Source organism: Hemiscyllium ocellatum, chromosome 39, assembly GCF_020745735.1.
Source record: "Hemiscyllium ocellatum isolate sHemOce1 chromosome 39, sHemOce1.pat.X.cur, whole genome shotgun sequence".
In the NCBI taxonomy this organism is placed as follows: Eukaryota; Metazoa; Chordata; class Chondrichthyes; order Orectolobiformes; family Hemiscylliidae; genus Hemiscyllium; species Hemiscyllium ocellatum.
The window spans coordinates 35,724,199-35,744,622 of record NC_083439.1 but is presented as its reverse complement, the minus strand read 5'-3'; the positions used below and the strand labels follow the sequence as shown (position 1 = coordinate 35,744,622).

At 45.2% G+C, this 20,424-nt stretch overlaps 1 protein-coding gene across 5 annotated transcripts in view; it reads left to right on the top strand.

Annotated features, from left to right (window-relative positions):
* The first annotated feature begins 6,040 nt into the window (after positions 1 to 6,040).
* The window catches only part of cfap161 (cilia and flagella associated protein 161), a 121,559-nt gene continuing 107,175 nt past the window's right edge, over positions 6,041 to 20,424 (top strand). For 2 of the 5 annotated variants that reach the window (XM_060853080.1, XM_060853082.1), the window contains exons 1-2: positions 6,041 to 6,253; positions 7,137 to 7,770. Coding sequence is in view for 1 of the 5 variants with exons in the window: in XM_060853077.1 (XP_060709060.1) it covers positions 6,203 to 6,253 (51 nt within the window). In the remaining 4 variants the exon portion in view is untranslated. Of the gene's footprint in view, positions 6,254 to 7,136; positions 7,771 to 11,477; positions 11,551 to 20,424 lie in introns of those variants that run through there. The other 3 variants (XM_060853077.1, XM_060853083.1, XM_060853084.1) reach the window with 2 other exon arrangements.

Sequence of the window (20,424 nt, the reverse complement as noted above, 5' to 3'; positions counted from 1 at the left end):
GATTACCTTATCTACTTGTGTTGTCACTTTCAGTGAACTGTGCTCCTGCGTGCCGAGATCCTTCTGTATGTTGATGTTCTACCATTTGCCGTATACTTCTCTACTCCACTAGATCTTCCAAAAGCATCACCTTGCATTTGTTCGGATTACATTCCATCTGCCTTTTGTCCACCCAAGTCTCCAGCCTGTGTATATCCTGATGTATCCTCTGGTAATCCTCCTCATTATCTGTAGCTCCCACAATCTATCTGCCATCTACAGGTTTACTAATCAGACCACCCAATTCCTTCTCCAATTCATTTATATATATTATAAACAATCTCCAATCTGAAAAATGCCCTTCCAACACTACTAATAGAGTCATAGAGTCCTACAACATGGAGACAGGCCCTTTGGCTCAAACTGGTCCATGGTGACCAAAACGCTAATTCCATTTCCCTGCACTTGGCCCATATCCTGTTCATCCTTTCCTATCCATGTATTTGTCCAAATGCCATTGAAATGTTGTTAATGTACCCGCCTCAACCACTTTCTCTGGCAGCTCATTCCAAATGCGTACCACCCTCTGTGTAAAAAGGTTGCCCCTCAGATTTCTTTTATTCTTTCCCCTCAAACCTTAAGCTGATGCCCTCTAGTCTTCGATTCCCCAATCCTGGGAAAAAGATTGAATGCATTCACCCTATCCATGCCTCTCGTGATCTTGTACACCTCTATTGGGTTCCCCCAAGTCTCCTACGCTCTTTAAAAAAAGTCCGACCTTGTGTAACCTCTCCCTATAACTCAGACCCTAACCCTAGCCCTGACCTTAACCCTAACCCTTTTGAGTCCAGGCAACATCCTTGGAAATTTCTTCTGCACACTTTCCAGACTAAATCATTGCAACGGACTTTTCTCCTTCTCACAGCGAATACTTATTCAGTGGGGCTCTCCTATGCTGCTCACCATGATACAAACCATCCCATGTCGGAGATTGGATGTAGATTGGCAGATGAGAGTTAAGATCCTGTGGACTTCCTGACACAGACAAATCCACTGTAATTGACTGGGAAGTTTAAACGTGTGCCATCCAGGAGCCTCAGAATGTACTCCACTCTGAGCTCAATGTCACAGACGCGAGACATTGAGTCTGAGGCACGAGGTATTATAAGTCAGGGTGAGAAGGATTTAACAGATGTGAAAAGAAGTTTTAGATTGATGCGGTGTCAGAGAAATTAGCCCAATTGATCAGAGACCACACAAGCCAGATCGGGTGAAATTGATATGCTGTTTATTACAAGCGATGTCGCTGGAAGAGACATTGGGCGGCACGGTGGCACAGTGGTTAGCACTGCTGCCTCACAGCGCCTGTAGACCCGGGTCAATTCCCGACTCAGGCGACTGACTGTGTGGAGTTTGCACGTTCTCCCCGTGTCTGCGTGGGTTTCCTCCGGGTGCTCCGGTTTCCTCCCACAGTCACAAAGATGTGCGGGTCAGGTGAATTGGCCAAGCTAAATTGCCCGTAGTGTTAGGTAAGGGGTAAATGTAGGGGTATGGGTGGGTTGCGCTTCGGCGGGTCGGTGTGGACTTGTTGGGCCAAAGGGCCTGTTTCCACACTGTAAGTCTAATCTAAAAAAAATTGACGAGGCTGACAGTCTGTACAGGTAGATCAAGGGTTCTCTTCCTCGAGCTGAGGATGAAGCCAGTTTTTATAACAATCCTGTACAATAGGGCCAATTAGAAATGGGCAAAATATAATGTGTCTGGAAATGGAGTAATGTAGTTACAATGATGCTAATTGGAAAACTGTTATCAGAGGAATGTCCTGATTGTCGATACAATGTAACATTCTGACAGTATCAATGAGTTCTTGATAGGATCAGGAGATTAGTGAGAATGTCTCTTTTGAAACAGTAAGGTGCTCCCATTGTTCCTGTCCTGGGAGTGAGGTCCTTTGGTGCCTCTCTGTCTGGTCTGTCCTGTGTTGCTATGGAGTTGCTGAGTTATCAGACTGTCCTCGGGGCTTTGGGACAGCTGTATTGACTGGGACCAGGAAATTTATTGTTAGTGTGTTTTGGGAAGTGTATTCCTTAGTCTGCAAGTGACTGTGGTTCTGTCCGGTTTCACTTGTCAGCCTGTTTGGCCAATGCTGAGGCATTCTGGGTGTTTCTGGTATAGTTTGGCCAAGTTTGATTTCTTATGTTCTGTGTGGGCATACCGTGGGTAGCAGGGTGGCAGATCTTTTCCCACATGCAGTGACAGTGAAATTTGAGACAATCGCGGTATTTTTCATGTCGTGTATGTAAATGTATAGTAATCCTTCACCTATACATTGTGCCACTCCCCGATAATTCTGTTATATATTGCTGGTTGGAAGATAACAAGAGGAAGAACAACTATAGTTTGAACAAATGATCCATTTGAAATTGCACCAAACTTGATAGAAGCAATGGAGGTGCCATCAGATGGCTAGAGCTGATGGGAGCCTCTTGATGCCTCTTTGTGGGAAGGTCAGCACATTATACATCACATAGACATTTCACGAGACAGCAGTGAGCCATGTCCAAGATCAAGAACCATGGGAGCAGACATACAATCCCTAGAGCTGGCACCTTTATTTAATGGCAGTGTCAATGGGAACCGTATAACCAGCTGAGGCTGAGGGACTCAGGAAACAGGTCAGTGACGGCAGGGGTGGGAGCTACAGTGTTGAATTAGAACACAAAGGTTAGGATTAGGGTGAAGGGGAGCATCTGTCGACCAATACCCCATTCCCAATGCCAGGTCTTTGAGTTGGCACTGAGTGCCTTTGAATAGGGGGCTTCTGTGTGAGCTCTTAACAAGCCTGTCATGGGTTTGCTTGGCATGACCCCCCACTCATTGTGTATTAACAGAGGCATGATGGAGCCCTTAAGTGGGTATTAATTAATTGCCTATATTAAGGGTGCCAATTGGCACTGGAGTTATGAAAATGGGCGGCATGGTGGCACAGTGGTTAGCACTGCTGCCTCACAGCACCTGAGACCCGGGTTCAATTCCCGACACAGTTGACTGACTGTGTGGAGTTTGCACGTTCTCCCCGTGTCTGCGTGGGTTTCCTCCGGGTGCTCCGGTTTCCTCCCACAGTCCAAAGATGTGCGGGTCAGGTGAATTGGCCGTGCTAAATTGCCCGTAGTGTAAAGTAAGGGGTAAATGTAGGGGTATGGGTGGGTTGCGCTTCGGCGGGTCGGTGTGGACTTGTTGGGCCGAAGGGCCTGTTTCCACACTGTAAGTCTAATCTAAAAAAACTATCTGAGAATTAGATTTTGGGCTGGGGTATGGGGCAGTTAGCCCCCAACATATTAGTGCTGTGGGGCAGCTGGGTTTCTGTTTGGAACAGACATACCTTTCATTTGGGAGAGTTTACCCTGCAAAATCCACCCCTTTCTCTTTGAGCAAAGGTTTGGTCACCTGTATTAAAATCTTCTTCTGCCACTCAGTGTGATGTCTAGTTTGATACCTATTAAAATATCTTGGGGATGTGTTGCTGTGCTAAAATATGAATACAGGATGCTGTGTTGATTGAACTGCTAATGTGTTCTGTTGTTAGTTCCAAGCGTCAGACACTGGCTAGTGATTGGTCTTCTTATTTTAAATCAGAGATTGGTTTCACTGTCCCTCAGGTCCCTGGATGAATCACAGTAACACTAGCAAGAAACGTTGAGGACTTAAGGACATAAAAACCAGGAACAGGAGTAGGTCCCTCAAGCATGCTCTGCCATTCTATAAGATTTCGTATTTTTCAATGCCACCCTCACCCTGATGGCCATCTCTGTGTGTGGCTGCATCAAGCTGTGCGTAAGCCCTCAGTACACAAACACACGGTGTCACTGCATACTGAGGTTCTACCTGTCCCCGGTGTTGCGAATGGGCCTGGCCTCATCGCCATGGAACACTCCAAGTAGTTGGACTATTCTGTGTCACCTGTTCTTTGTGGAGAAATTACTGAAGAAAAACACCTTTGACCACAAGTCCATCAGGAAGTGGTCAGCACGTAGTGTCCTTGAGACCCTTCGAGAAAAGGAGAGGGCGGATCCTATCGAGCAGTTCCCTGAGCAGACTGTCCCCAAAGCCATTTGGCAGAATGTCTCATCACCAGAACTTTCCAACAAGCACCAAGACATGGCTTGGCTGATGGTGAGAAGGGCTCTGCCTGTGAGATCCTTTATGCACACCCGGACTCTCTGCCGCACCGCACGCTGCCCTCGAAGCAGTTGTGGGGGGGACGAGACTGTCTCACACCTCCTTTTGGAATGTGCCTATACAAAGGAAGTCTGGAGGGGAATGCAGTGGTGTTTGTCGAGGTTCATCCCGAGCAGCGCCGTGACGCGGGACTCTGTGCTCTACAGTCTGTTCCCTGGGACGCACACTGAGACGAGTATCAACTGTGCCTGGAGGATCATCAGCTCAGTGAAGGACGCTCTTTGGTCTGCCCAAAACTTGCTGGTCTTCCAGCTGAAGGAGTTGACCCCGACGGAGTGTTGCAGACTGGCACATTCCAAGGTTCAGGACTACGTGTTGAGAGACGCGCTGAAGCTTGGGACAGCTGCTGCCAAGGCGCAGTGGGCAAAGACCACTGTGTAAGGTCTGCCCGCTGAAGAATAATGGGGGGCCCACTCAGTAATTGGCCCTGCTAATTGCCAAGAGGTCAATTATAAATATAGAGAATGGTGAACATCAAGGCTTAATTTGTTCTCCGTAAGTAAAGACAGTATAGATCTGAACGGCTTCATTAACTGTACATGTACATAAAGATTTATTCTTATGAAGAAAGTATATTTTTGCAATAAATCGAAGACCTATTGCAGGTCTCAACTCCTTTTCAAGGCAGAAGTGGGTACTGCAGATGCAGAGTCAAGATTAGATTTCGCCCAAAACATCGATTTTCCTGCTTCTTGGATGCTGCCTGGCCTGCTGTGCTTTTCCAGCACCACTCTAATCTCAACTCCTTTTCTGCACCAGCTCCTCATATCGCTGGACTCCCTGATATTTCAAACGTCCAATTCACCTCCTTTTTAAATACTTTCAGTGACTTAGCCTCCACAGCTCTCTGAGGTAGAGAATTCCAGATGTTAACTACACTCTGACAGAAGAAATTCCTTCGCATCTCAGCTTTAAATGAGCTTCCCTCTTAGTCTGTAACAATGTCCCCTAGTTTGAGATTCCCCGACAGGTGGAAACATCTTCCCAATATCTACCTTGTCAAACCCCTGAGAGGTCTTGAATGTTCCATAAAGTTAGAATGTTAGAGGTCAGCACACTGTAGGATTTTGGCTTTGCGCAATTTCATAAAGCCTTAACCTCCCGGAGGTTAAACTATAGGAGGGAAAAAACCAATAATACTTGGAAACAAACTTATTGGGTGTAAAAAAAACAAGGAACTGCAGATGCCAGAGATCTGAAACAAAAACAGAAATTGCTGGCAAAATTCAGCAGGTTTGACAGCACCTATGTGAAGCTAGCAGAGTTAACCCTTCGAGTTGAGTGACCTTTCATAATTTCTGATGAAGAGTAACTGGACTCGAAACGTTAACTCTGCTTTCTTCCCACAGGTGCTGCCAGATGTACAGAGCTCCAGTTTGAAATATATAATACATTTTGAAGGATAATGTTGGACCTTATGCAAGTTTTACTGATTTTTCCTTTCTGGGTTCTCCCTCATTCTTATCTATCGTTGCCGTTTTAAAGAGTAATTTTAAAGAAAATTATCTGACAAATATGGCACAAATGATTATAAGGTCACCGAATGGCATGTGATATTGAGTTAAAAGATATCACAATTGAAATCCAACTCTGCTTTGAGACCAGTACCTGAACACTGGACTCCATTATAGCTCCCAGCAGGGTGCAGGGAACCCAGTTGAGTGACTGCCCTGTCTGACTGGGAGCATGTAGCAGCAGGGAGGTTTAATGGCTGGACCTCATTAACATGTCACTTACTTCCTGAGTCATGACCAAAACAACCAGGAAGTTGGAGATTTCCCTGCGGGGCCCCACAGGAGCATTCCTGTGCCTGCCTGACAGGGGAAAACTTAAATACGTAAAGAATTTCTTTCATCATCCCTAACTCCTCTGTACCCAGCAGGTTTTGCTAGATACAAAAGAGCAACGAAAGAGCAGGAGTAGGCCATTCAGCCCCTTGATCCTGCTCTGCCATTCAATCCCAGAGGGAAATAAAGTGTCATACATGGGAATGAAAGTACCAGTTGTCCTGGAAATTGCTCTTGAAGAATACAAGGTGAGTTAGACCCGTATGTCTCAATCACCAGTTTTACTAGATTTTCTTTGTGCATGACTGATTGAATTGTAACCTCAAATCCGCATTTTCGACTACACCCTACAATCTTTCACTCCCTTGCATAACTTTGGATTTAAAACTATTCAAGGACTCTGCTTCTACCACCTTCAGAGTCTCAATGACTCACAGCCCTTTGGAGAAAAGAAATCACTTGTGTTTTATGTGATTGACCAATGATTTTTAAATGCTGATCCCCAAGTTCTAGATTCTCATATTAGAAGAAATGTCCTCTCAATGTCCATCCTGCCAAGACTTCTCAGGATCTGATATTTTAATTACTGTTCTCCACTCAGTTTGTTGGTCAAAGTAACACATCAGGTGCTGAAGGTGTCTTAGAACCCCATGCATTGGACATCCAGTGGGCCTTCCTGCTTTCACTTTAATAGCAATGGGCTGGAACAGGCTAGGAAGTGAGGGGGAATTATCCCGGCCACTGTGCCCCCTGTCCCTCCCCCAGCATGGGTTCAATCAAGAGGAGCAAATTGGGTGACATGGCACAATGGTTAGTTACCTCACAGCACCAGGGTTTGGGTTTGATTCCAGCCTTGGGCGACTCTCTGTGTGGAGCTTGCACATCCTCCCCGTGTCTGTGTGGGTTTCCTCCGGGTGCTCCAGTTTCCTCCTACAGTCCAAAGATGTGCAGGTTAGGTGGATTGGTCATGGGAAATGCAGCGTTACAGTGATGGGGTGGTGGTGGTGGTGGTGGGGTGTTGTGGGCCTGCTCTTCAGATGGGCCAGTGTTAACTCACTAGGCAGATAGGCCTGTTTTTATATTGTAATTCTCCAATTAAAATCAGCCCCTATGGCTTTTCAAAACAAACAGGTTTCTAACCTTGTGATTTGACCGTAAGGAATGACAAACTTCTCAATCAACAAAATACTTTACAATGTCAAAACAAGTTAAAAATCATCGAAATGGGAAGGAGTGAGGAGAAGACTGCACTGCACAATGACAGTGATCCACAGGAGGGAATCTACCCCTGGTGAAGGGGTGAATAAATGAACAGCTAGACACAGTAAATCAATGGCACTGCTCCGTCAACACTTCGATGAACCAGTGTGATGAAAAGCTGGGTGATAGGAGACAACGCGCATGTGACTCGGAGATACTGAGACAAACAAACCGCTCCAAACAGTTTATCATCAATGAGCAGCTTTTATAAGGAGTTGAATAACAAATAGCAAGTCTGCTCATTCCAAAGTCTCTATTTGAATGTAAATGTTTCAAAATACAGTGAGAGGAATCTGAAAAGACCCACTCTGAGGAAAAATAAAGCATTGCTGAATGGACGAAAGCAGAAACAAATTTGAGAAAACAACAAGGGACTGAAAATGTACCAGCGAAGACCCCGCGCCTCTGAGCAGATGAAACAATTGTGTCTTGTTCCATTGGAATAAGAGAAGAAAAGTTGAAACACAAAGCAGAGGCAAACACAAGGAAGTAAAATACCGGAGAGGTGAGTAATTGTGTGGTCACCGTTTGTGAGTGATTTCCATTGGGTGAGCTTTTGACTCTCAAGCCTGCCTGAAGACATCATTTCCATCAGGCCCCTTATTTTAATATATTGGGTAAACCACCAAGTCTAATTGAGCTTTTTGGCTGACCCACTGGGAAGGAAGAAATGCAGCTGGCCTGCAGATTTTTCCAGGGCAGCTGAGTTTATTCTCTGGTGAAATGGCTTCTTGCAGTCAGCTGTGAAGATGAATGCTACTGATGCACCCAGATTTGATTTGGAGCTGTGAGTCCCAAAAGGGTAGTTCAGCAGCTGAAATAACTGCACAGAGGCCGGTATCATGTCACCAACTCACCCTTTATTTACAGGCGCATTGCATTGTACTTGACACTGGTCCAGCTTCCTCAGGACCAGCTCTCAGAGTGAACAAAACCTCTGACATTTCTGTTTATATCTGTCAGCCAGGGCTCCCTGATTGCACTAGGTATCCAAGGACTGCCATCCAACTCCCTACCTGTGTGTAGTGTCAGAGCCCTGGGCCCAAATGTCTGACTGTGGTACCCCCCCCGAATTGCCTCAGTGGCCCGTTTCCATAATCACTGAGCCTTATCAATACCTCATACAACCTTTATTGCCCTGAGTTACTCAACCTTAGTCCCAGGAACCCGCACACACGTTGCAATCCAACTTACTTCCTGTACATTTCCCCAGTTACACTGGGACTCTTCCCTGCACCTCTTCCCGCCTGTAGTTGTACACAGTGTCCAGGCAGGATCCACCTCCTGGTCATACCTCGCTGCCTATTGCACTGCCTATACCCACGCTGAATTGCCCCCTAGATCTTCAGAACCTGACAGGTGGCACATACTAAAAGGAGCTTGTACGATTAGGATGTGGTGCAGTCTTAATGCAGTTGTCAACAAGACATGTTGGTGAAGTGTGGATGGCGTTTGAGGTAGTGGGCGTTGAATGAGAAGGAAGAAACTTGATGTTGAAGGTTCCCTGCCCCATACAGTATACTCCTTCAACACGGAAAAGTAGGAAGTCACTAATTAGTAACATTGTCAGGAGGAGTGCATACAGCCAGGGAGATGATGGGACTACAGGACACACACATAGTGTTTGCGCACTTTCCCTTCCTCATTTCTGTATTATTACCTCTCTCACCCACATAATCAGCATAATAATAATCTGATAGCATTTTGTGTGCTTTCATATTAGCAACCTTTAGCATTTCCATGATGTGTCTAACATTTATTCTTTTCAGAATTTGATTAGAAATCTCAGGACAAGGTGCAGCAGATACAGGACGACATGAGGATATCCACAGGTTTTTTTTAAGCACCAGCCAGAAATTGATTCGGTTTCTACTTAACCTGTAATACCAGTGCCTGACAAGTATCTATTGATCTCAGTTTTTGAGGGCGAGAGTTCCAGATTTCCATTATGCATATTGTGTGAAGGGATGCTTTCTGACATCATCCCCGAATGGCTATGCACCAAATTCAAAGATCTGCTTACTTGTTCTGGCCTCTCCCACCTCAAAAATCACAGAATTGTTACAGCCCAGAAAGAGGCCATTCAGCCCATCATGATTTCATAGTATCATAGAATCTCTAGAGTGTGGAAGTAGGCCATTTGGCGCATTAGGTCCACACTGACCATCCAGATAGCATCCCACCCATCCATTTAACTCTACATTTCTCATTGGCTAATCCACCTAATCTGCACAACCTGGACACTATGAGCAATTTAGCATGGCCAATCCACATATCCTGCACATCTTTAAACTGTGGGAGGAAATCATAACACCTGGAGGAAGCCCACGCAGACACAGGGAGAATGTGCAAACTCCACACAGTCACCTGAGGGCGGAATCGAACCAGTTCCTTGGTGCTGTGAGCCACTGTGCTGGCTCCTTAGTTTAGTATAAATATTAGTTAAATGCAAATTCACACTGAGGGGTAGTATATTAGTTAGAACATTAATTAAATACCGACTGGATCATTGAATGTTACAGCATGAATACCTTGACAAAAATGCAAAACATTCAGCAACTCAGCAGCATTCAGTTTTTAGATCTCCTCGTCATTGTAACTAACCTTGACTTAGAAGCACTAACAATCATGTTGGAGCTTTCTGATTTATTGAATATGGAACCTCAATCTTTTTGGAAAATTTTCAACCTTCCTAAAACCTTTGATGTATGCTGAGATGACACAAAATGGGCGGCACGGTGGCTCAGTGGTTAGCACTACTGGCTCACAGTGCCAGGTTCGATTCCAGCCTCGGGTGACTGTCTGTGTGGAGTTTGCACATTCTCCCCGTGTCTGCGTGGGTTTCCTCCAGGTGCTCCAGTTTCCTCCCACAATCCAAAGATTGTGAATTGGTCATAGTGTCAGGGGTGAAGATATGGTAGGGCAATGGGTCTGAGTGGGTTACTCGTTGGTGTGGAATTGTTGGGCCGAAGAGCCTATTCCCACACTGTAGGGAATCTAATCTAATCTTAAAAAATGAACACGACAATCCACTGATTTTGCCCAAAATTTGTACGATTAAAAAACTTAACTGTGTGCACGTTCTGATTGACTAAACTTCTAATGGCCATGTCCGTGTCATGTTTTTGAGTCAGTGTGCTTTATAATAAATGCTAATGTCTGTACGTGAAATGGAGAGTCCAGTGGTAACTGGCAGTAGATACAATGGAGGGGAAATGGCCCAGAGAGTTTTAGAAAGGTAGGTTGGTAGAGCTTAATTAGATGGGAGGCAAAGGTTCCTGTTTCTCGGTGGTGGCTTAAGTATATGGTCTGAGGTTCTCAAAACCTTGTGGATGGCACATCTTCCTGTTTTGTATTCGTTAGAAAGCCATTAATACTCATTAGCACTCCAGGCCACTTGGATGACATTCACAGACATAATTTTATCAGCTAAAAAATGGGGAAGAGGCGTGTTCTCAAACAAGACTAAATTTACAAAATGAGTACTTGGCAGGACAGACTGCTTTGTCCCAGTGACAGTAAGCAAATCATTAATCCACTGCCTGGCTCCTTTTGAAACAAGTCTCTTTATTGTACAAACACTTCCATTGTTCGAGCCAAAGATTCTCTGGATTCAGTAGCTCATGAAAACAAACATTCCTACACAGTCAGGCATCTTGCAATAGAGCAATGACAGTGTTATGGGTGAAGGTTGATCAAGTCCACTTACCAGTCCTGTTGATGCAGCCACCATGGCTCATTAAAACAAGCCTAGCAAGGTCAGCAAAGTGGACAAGCAGGAGGTTGGAAGAACAGAGCAAGTCAGGCAGCTTCAGGAGGTGGAGAAGTCAACATTTTGGGTGTAACCCTTCTTCAGGACTGGGGGTAGAGATAGGGGGAGCTGTAGATAGAGAGAGGAGAGAGAGGGTTTGAGTGAGGAGAGGGATGGAGTGATGAGGTAGTGATAGGAGAACACAAGTGGTCGGAAGGACCTGGTTGGTAGATGGGAGGGATGAATCCAGTTGGTAGTTGGAAGGGAGGATTGGTAGGTAGAATGGAAGGGAGGGGGCGGGGCTGGAAAGGGAATCGGGGGATGGGTGGGAAGGCTATTTGAAATTGAAGAACTCAGTGTTTAGTCCTCTGGCTGCCCAGGTAGAAGATAAGATGTTGTTCCTTCAATTTGCAGTCTGATTTACTCTAGCAATGGAGGAGACCGAGGATGGATATGTCGGAAAGGAAGGGAAGTTGAAATGGGCAGCGACTGGGAAGTCAGGCATGTCCCTTACAGACCCAGCTGAGATGCTCGGTGAGACATTCTCTTAGTTTACGTTTAGTCTCCCTGATGTAGAGAAGACCACGTCAGGAGCACTGATACAGTGAAGAGGCAGGTGAACCTCTCTCTCATCTGGTTGGACTGTTTGGGACCCTGGATGGAGGTGAGGAGGGTGGTGTACTGACAGGATTTGAATCTTTTACGGTTGCAGGGGAAGGTACTTGGGGGGAGGTTGGTGATTGGGCGGGTTGGTGGGGACTGTGGCGCAAACCAAGGAGTGGGGAGGGCAAAGACCGGTGGGGAGGCGAAGATGTTCTGGGTGGTGGGGTCTAATTGGAGCTGGCAGAAGAGTTTGAGTATAGTACGTTGGATTCAGAGGCTGGTGGGATGGGAAGTGAAGACAAGGGGGAACCCTGTCTTTATTGCATTTGGAGGAAGAGGAGTTTAGTCCAGTAATGGGGGGAAATGGAGGAGATGTAGTGGAGGGCTGTCTGGATGAAGGGGGGAGGAAAAAACATTGTTTTATATAGGTGGACATCTGGGACATTTGAGATTGGAATGTCTCCTTGTCTGAGCAGATGTAATGAAGATGGAGGGATGAACTAACATCCACTGCTGTTTATGGAAGACAGTTCCAAACATCTACCATCCTGTCTGTGTAGCAGTGCTTCCCAGTGGTCCTCCTGAATGGTCTTGCCTTTATTCTCACACTATGCTCTGAGTTCTAGAATCCCCAACCAGTGGGAATGATTTATGGTGTGGCATCCAGACCTGCCTGTAGTACTCCAAATGAGGTCTAACCAGGGTTTTGTATAATTGTGGCATAGCATCTGCATCCTTGTCCTGCAGTACTCTAGACATAAGGGGCAGTATTCCGTTGGCTTTCTTGATAATTTTCTGCATCCATTTGTGACATTTTAAAGGTCAATGCATTTGAACCTCTAAGCGATTTGTATTTAACTACCTGCCCTGGTCTATTCTGTATTGGTCCAAAATGGATATTCTCCTACTTGCTTACTTTGAACTCCACTTTTTACAGTTTTGCAAATTTATTTAGTCTGTCACTATCCCTTTGTAATTTTAACTATCATTTACACTATCTACAATGCTGCCTACCTGTGTCCATGATATGGAGGTGTCGGTGTTGGACTGGGTGAACAAAGTTAAAAATCACACAACACCAGGTTATAGTCCAACAGGTTTATTTGGAAGCACTAGCTTTCAGAGTGCTGCTCCTTCATCAGGTGGTTGTGAAGCAGGACCATAAGACACAGAATTTATACCAAAAGATTACAGTGTCGTGCAAGTAAAATTATATATTTCACAAACCTTGATTTTGTTAAGTCTTTCCTCTTTTAGGATGGGTTACAGATTTCCCTTCATTAATATGTGAATCCCAGACCTCCTTTTATATCACATTCTCAAGATGATTTAAGGTTTTATAAAATAACGTGACATCTCAGCTCGGACAATGCATTAAAGGTGTGAGGTTAGAGTCTATCTGTATCCCAAACCTGAGTCAGACTGGTTCTATTTCCAAAGTGGAATTTATAAGCTATTACATGGGTTGACTGTCTGCAGATTGTGCATTTATTGAGCAAAATAGACTGTACTGCAAATATAAGCTCAACGTATAGACTTTTATATGTGTGTGTGTGTGTGTATGACAGAGAGAGAGAGATTGTGTGTGCAAGTTAGCATGGCCAATTCATCTGACCTGCACATCTTTGGGTTGTGGGAGGAAACTGGAGCAAACCTACGCAGACACAGGGAGAATGTGCAAACTCTACAAAGACAGTTGCCCGAGGTGGGAATTGAACCCGGGTCGCTGGCACTGTGACTCCTTTTGCTGGAGTTAACCAAAAATGAGGGTGGGATTCTTCCACAGACTTGGCAAGCAACAGCTAATTGAGCCAGTCACAAAATCACACTTTACAACGTCCCAGAGGCCATCATCACCATCCCTGGATAAGTCCTGTCTCAGCGGCATGTCAGACCCAGCAGAGGCAGCAGCACAGTGGTATACAGTTGGCCTGGGAGCCCTCAACATTGACGTCTCGTGGCTTCTGGTTAAATATGGACAATGAACCTTCCTGCTGGTTATCATAAACGTTCACCCTCAGCTGATGAATCAGTACACCTCCACGTTGAACAGCACTTGGAGGAAGCACTGAGGATGACAAGGGTGCAAAATGTACTCTAGATGGGGGATTTCAATGTCCACTATAGAAAGTGACTCGGCAGCAGTACTACTGATCGAGCTGGTCAGGTCCGAAAGGACACAGCTGCTTGACTGGCTCTGCAGCAGGTAGTGAGGAAGCCTACAAGAGGAATAAAGCTACTTGACCTTATCCTCTCCAGTCTTACTACCAGAGGTGCATAGGAGACAAAGTCTAGCCTTCTCATTGAGAATACCATCGTGGTGTTGAGTGGCATTATCACTGTGCTAATTGAGATAGGTTTTGAACAGATCTCGCAACGTAAGAATTAGCATCCATGAGGCGTTGTGGCCCATTAGCAGCATAATATAACTTCAGTTCAATCTATAATCTCATGGTCTGGCATATTCCCTCACTCAACCAATAACATCAAGCCAAGGGATCAGCTCTGGTTCAATGGTAAATGCAGGAGCATCACCAGGCACATCTAAAAATAAGGTGTCAGCCTGGTGAAGCTCTCAAACAGGACCACTTGCCAAACAGGATAAGCAGCAAGTGATAGACAAAGCGAAGCGATCCCCCAACTAATGGATCAGATCTAAGCTCTGTAGTCCTACCACATCCAGTTGTGAATGTTGGTGGACAATTAAAGAATACACAAGAGCACAAGGCTCAAAAAATATTCAATGATGGAGAAGTCCATCAAAAAACATGAAGCTGCAACACTTACAACAATCTTCAGCCAGAAATGCTGAGTGGATGATTCCATTTGGCCTCCTCCAGAGTTCCTCAGCTTGCTGCACCTCTAGCGCCGCTCTTTCATCACAGTTACAACTCTGGTATCTACCTCGACAATGTGGAAAATTGCCCAGGTGTATCCTGGACACAAAAGCAGGACAAATCCAACCCAGCCAATTTCCACCTCATCAGTCTATTCTCAATCATCAGTAAAGTGATAGACGGTTGGTCATCAACAGTGCTATCCAGCAGCGCCTGCTCAGCAATAACCTGCTCAGTGACACCCAGTTTGGGTTCCACCAGGGCCACTCAGCTCCTGACCTCATCACAGCCTTGGTCCAAACATGGACACAAGAGCTGAATTCCAGTGGGGAGAGCGAAGCCCTTGACATCAAGACCACAAGTGATCGAGTGCGGCGTCAATGAATCCTAGCATAGCTGGAATCAATGGAAATCAGGGGAAAACTTTCCTTGTGTCGGTATCATATGAGCACAAAGGAGTTTGCTTGTGGTTGCTGGTGAACCATCTCAGCTCCACATCATCGCTTCAGGAATTCCTCATGGGAGTGTCCTAGTCCCAACTATCTTCAGCTGCTTCATCAATGACCTTCCCACACCATCTTAACATCAGAGTGGGGGTGTTCTCTGATGATTGCACAATGTTCAGCACCAATTATATAACGCCTCAGACACTGAAGCAGTCCATGTTCAATGCATAAAGGCCCAGAAAAATTTGATCTGAAAGTGGCAAATAACATTTGCACCAAACAAGTACCAGGCAGTGATCATCTCCAGCAAGAGATAATCTTACTTCTGTTTAAACTGGAGGGGGCACTGAGAGTGTACCCCTGGATGGGGGAATGTCTACACCAACCAGCAACAACAGCTCAGCAGCAGCACTACTGATCAAGGTGGTTGAATCTTAAAGTACATAGCTGCTAGGCTGGGTCTGCAGGAGATGGTGAGGCAACCAATATGAGGAATAAAGGTACCTAACCTTATCCTCACCAATCTGACTGCCATATCTGCACAGGAGCAACAAAACAAACTCACCGTCTGCAATGCTGAAAATGTGTTGCTGGAAAAGCACAGCAGGTCAGGCAGCATCCAAGGAACAGGAGAATCAACGTTTCGGGCATAAGCCCTTCTTCAGGAATCCTGAAGAAGGCATCGATTCTCCTGCTCCTCGGATGCTGCCTGATCTGCTGCGCTTTTCCAGCAACACATTTTCAGCTCTGATCTCCAGCATCTGCAGTCCTCACTTTCTCCTCACCGTCTGCAATAACAATCACCTGTCTTGATTCGTTCAGCACAGTTTCAGTAATCTGTTACAATAGTACAGCATAATGCTGTCTGGCAGAAGGTACCGGAACATTCAGTTTCTCATGGCCAGACTATGCAGAACCATCAGGCTCCTTAACACTGTATAATTGGACTCTTTTCCATCTGAAACTCTTTGCACAACTTTGAATTGCTGCTAGGTCAATGTTTTATTAATTATCATTCTTTTATTGCATTATAATTTGTACACCACGGTGCCTATTGTCCTGACATGTCAGGAGTTACTGTGCTGTCTTGCGTGTTTTGCACTTCTTATACAGTTTATGCCGCCCTGTGTATGATCGTGTGGTTTGTGCTGTCCATGTAGTACCTTGGTCCTGGAGGAACACTGTCCCGTTTTTACTGTAACAGTTGTAAATGACAAATAAAAGCTACTCTTGATTCTTGAAATGCTTCTCTGGATCAAGGACCCTCAGTGGGTAAGCCCCATTCCTAAGAGCCGTCAGCCAATCAGAGCCTGGCAACTCTTTTGCTCTGTAGCGCCCCTGGGGAGGTGGTGGATGTTGCTGGAACAACATGCACCATTGATAGAGCCCAAGAACCCGGGGAGGGGGGGAGGTGTGCAGGGAATATAAAGGGGTCAGCAGCAAGGGTGGCCTCACCCTTCCTGATGCTAAGTTCCTCAATCGGGCACTGAATGCCTTTGAATGAGGACACCCATGCATCCTAAAGCCCTTCCCAAAGCTGCCCCCGCCCCTCAACTCCCAGGATGCCATGAGCATCCCACAATGCATTTTGTGTTTTACTCCCCGGTCTCCTGATGGTAGATCTCCCACCGCTGGGCTAATATTAACAGTGGCTGGATGAGATCTTACTGGGGCCCTGCTAAAGGGCCATCACTGGCGGTGGTGCAGGGTGCCTGCGCATGAGCATTTTACTCCAGACATCATTTTCACAAAGAAGATAATAGAGACTCACCACCCCCTTTCGGGATGATTAAAAGCCCTCTGTGTCTCCAAAATTCATCTAATTCTGCCATGTTTCTGTGAACGACATCTGACAGCATCAACTTAGTGACTGTCTCAGTGAACCCCTACAGTGTGAAAGCAGGCCATTCAGCCCACACCACTCTCCAAAGGGCATCCCACCCAGACCCACACTATTCCTGTAACCCTGCATTTCCCGTTGCCAATCCACCTGGGCTGCACATCTCTGCACTGTGGGAGGGAACCCGTGCAGGTACAGGGAGAATGTGCACACTCCACATAGACAGTCGCCCGAGGTTGGAATTGAAGCCGGGTCCCTGACACAGTGAGGCGGCAGCAGTGCTAACCACTACGCTACCACACTGCCCTCTTTTCTGTGACTTCTCAGTGACCTGAACACAGTTGATCGGAATTTTGTTCCTAGTTATACATTTCCTCTGAATTGGTACCATGATGACTATATCACAGGACAAATCCATACAGCCGATCTTGCCTGTAGCCAATCATATCTATTTTAGCTCACTCTGATATCCATCCAGAATGATTCCCATCATACTCTCTTTGAAAAATCTACATCAATCACATGCCAGTTCCCCTGCACTACTCTCTTCCCATAGTCCTGGGTCAATCCCAAACTAAACCCACTGTCCCACCCTCTCCCCATAGCTTTCGGTCAATCCCAAACTAATCCCACTATCCCACCTCTCCCCATAGCTTTCGGTCAATCCCAAACTAATCCCACTGTCCTACCCTCTCCCCATAGCTTTCGGTCAATCCCAAACTAATCCCACTATCCCACCCTCTCCCCATAACTTTAGGTCAATCCCAAACTAATCCCACTGCTACGCTTTATGCCACTGTCCCTACCTCAATCCCTAACAGAGCCTCTCCCCCTTAACTTTCTCTCAAATGATGAGAACATTCTTCCTTACAAGATACAAAGGTCTTAAACTCAATTGCTCCCTGGGGCAAAGATTTATGTTTGAAAGGTTCTCTGTGTCAAGGAGTATAGTTAACTCTTGCTGTGCTAGTTTTTGTTGATAGTTTTAAATTGATGACTTGCCATTATGCATCCCCAGGTTCCTGTCATAGAAAGGGCTGTAGATAATGACTATGTACATTGACAAGAACAATGACTGACATGTGAATGGTCTCAGCTCAGCACAGTTCCCTCGGCACGGCTAAGGAGGCCAAGACAAAATCCCAGTGGTTACATTGACAGAGAGAGACAGGGATTAGGTATGGAGAAAGCACTTAGTTAGCCTGAAGATGGATTTTAGCTCCCTCTGCTTCACATACCACTATATCACCTGAAAGAAATTAGCCTGCTCTTGTGTTGTTTATACACTGCACTCACCAGACAAGATTAATGTTGTTGCAGAGTGGTGTTGGCTTCAGACCAATGCTGCGCTTGTGAGCTCTGAAATTTCTGGAAGCTCTAACGACACTTAGAAGTGGTTTTATGGAATATCAGGAGACTGGGGCAGAACCCAGATACAGTCCACTTTGTAACCTTATTATGTTGGTGGCATTGTCTGAATACCTGCTAACCCAATACAGACATTGCCATAAGAGGCAGCACTAAACACTATTTTAGCGCAGAATTCCCCAACATTATGTGTTGTTGAGACATTAAGAGGTGGGTAAATAAGCAAGGGAGCAGGGGAGAATAGAAGGATATGATGGTTTGATGTGAGGTAGGGAGGGACAAGCTGGTGAGTATTATATACACCAGCATGGGTCAAATGGCCTGACTCTGTGCTGTAAATTCAAAGTAATTCCCTGTAACTCATCAGTATAAAGCAGGAACATTGCCAGAGCCTACTGAGGGTGGAGCTGTTTTGTTTATCTTGGACCCAGAGTAATCGATTGCAATGGACAAACAACAATTTAAATTGGGATTCCTGGCGTTAAGGGTTATTTTTAAAAGAGTTTTAAAAGGCTCAGGACATTGGATGGAGTCAGTAGTCTATCAGGGAGACCAGAAGATCCTTTCCAATCCTGGGAGGCTGCGAATAGAAAATTATCCATCAAGCCTCAAACAGGGTTTCTGTGGCTCTCATTCCTGTTCAAGTCAGGCCTTGTGTCTGGTCTCGATCCCTGCAGTGATGTTAACCAAAGCCAAGTCAATCCTCATGAGGCTACATTGAAAAGGGGACGATTTTGGTACCAAGACCTATTTGAACCTCTTCATTCCTGAACCTAATGTTAATCAGGTTGTAAGTTTGCTCGCTGAGCTGGTAGATTTGTTTTCAGATGTGTCATCACCATGCTAGTTAACATCATCAGTGAGTCTCTGGTGAAGCGCTGGTGTTCTGTTCTGCTTGTTATTTATCAATCTTGGTTTGTTGTGGTGGGTGATGTCACGTCCGGCGATGTTTCTGAGAAGTTGGTAAATGGGGCCCAAATCTACATGTTTGTTAATGGAGTTGTGGATTGGATGCCATGCATGGTTACCTAGCATGGTGGCGAAACATCTGAGAACAAATCTACCAGCTCAGTGAACAAATTTACAACCTGCTCCACAACCTGAGCTACAAATCTTGTCCAAAATCTCTAATGTTAATGATTAGTTGGAGGCATGAAAATATTAATCATTGTGGCCTAAGTAATTCAGCACAAAGATTAATCTCCTGATTGACGCTTTCTGGTCCCAGACTCACTGTGTTCCTGTGCTTTGGCAATGCCAGTGGTCAGACAATTGCAAAGTCGAAGAGTGTGGTGCTGGAAAAGCACAGCTGGTTAGGCAACTTCAACATTTAGAGCAAAAGCCCAAATGAAGGGCTTTCCTGACGAAGGGCTTATGCCCGAATCATTGATTCTCCTGCTCCTCGGATGTTGCCTGACCAGCTCTGCTTTTCCAGCACCACACATTTCGCCTGTTTTCTAAGGATCTGTATCCCACTGCTCCCTGCCCATTCATATATCTGCCTATTTACTTTATCCACACCCCTCATGATTTTATATCTGTTCCACTGCTATGAGCTCCCTCACACAAGTTTCTCCAAGGTCAGCTGTAAATTTCGCTGTTTATTTTTCTTAGACGAATTCCAATGTCCAGAGGTCCTCGACACTAAACAGCAGAGGCAGTCAGCTGTGCAGGTTCACAGCTGAGACAGACAGTTGTGCAGATTTACTTCTCCATTTGTTTCACTTCCCATGTGGCCACCACCATTATCTCTCTTCCTCCTTTTTAAAGTGTGGTTGTTTTGAAGTTTTTGTTTCCAGCTTGTAAAATAGTAATTACTACTCCAAAAATTCAAAGAAATTAGCTCCAGCACCAAAAATGCCTCAAAAAAGGAGCAACTGTTACAGCCACAATTTTTTCCCATCCTCCATCTTGAATTACCCAGAATGCTTCTATGTATGGTTTAGCTCATTGTAGCCGTGAAGTCTCCATTTCAAGTTCACCTGCTTCTAATTCTAATTGTTGGATAACCACTTTCAGCATCTTCTCCTTACAATATCCTACTTTTACTTCCACCTTCAATTTGTCCTCTAATTCTCTTAGTTTAACCTTATTCAAAGTTTCAAACAATTCACTGTTATGTATTTTACACACAGAAAGCCCTTAGCAACATTCAGAGTCACATTGAAAATCTAATCTGTGCCACAAAGTTCATGTCAACATTCATGTTTCTTTAAATATACACCAATCCTCATAAATTCAATGAGCTCAAATCACAACAAAAACTTACTTTTAATCCAATCTCAGCTGACAATTCTACTCGACCAATCAGATC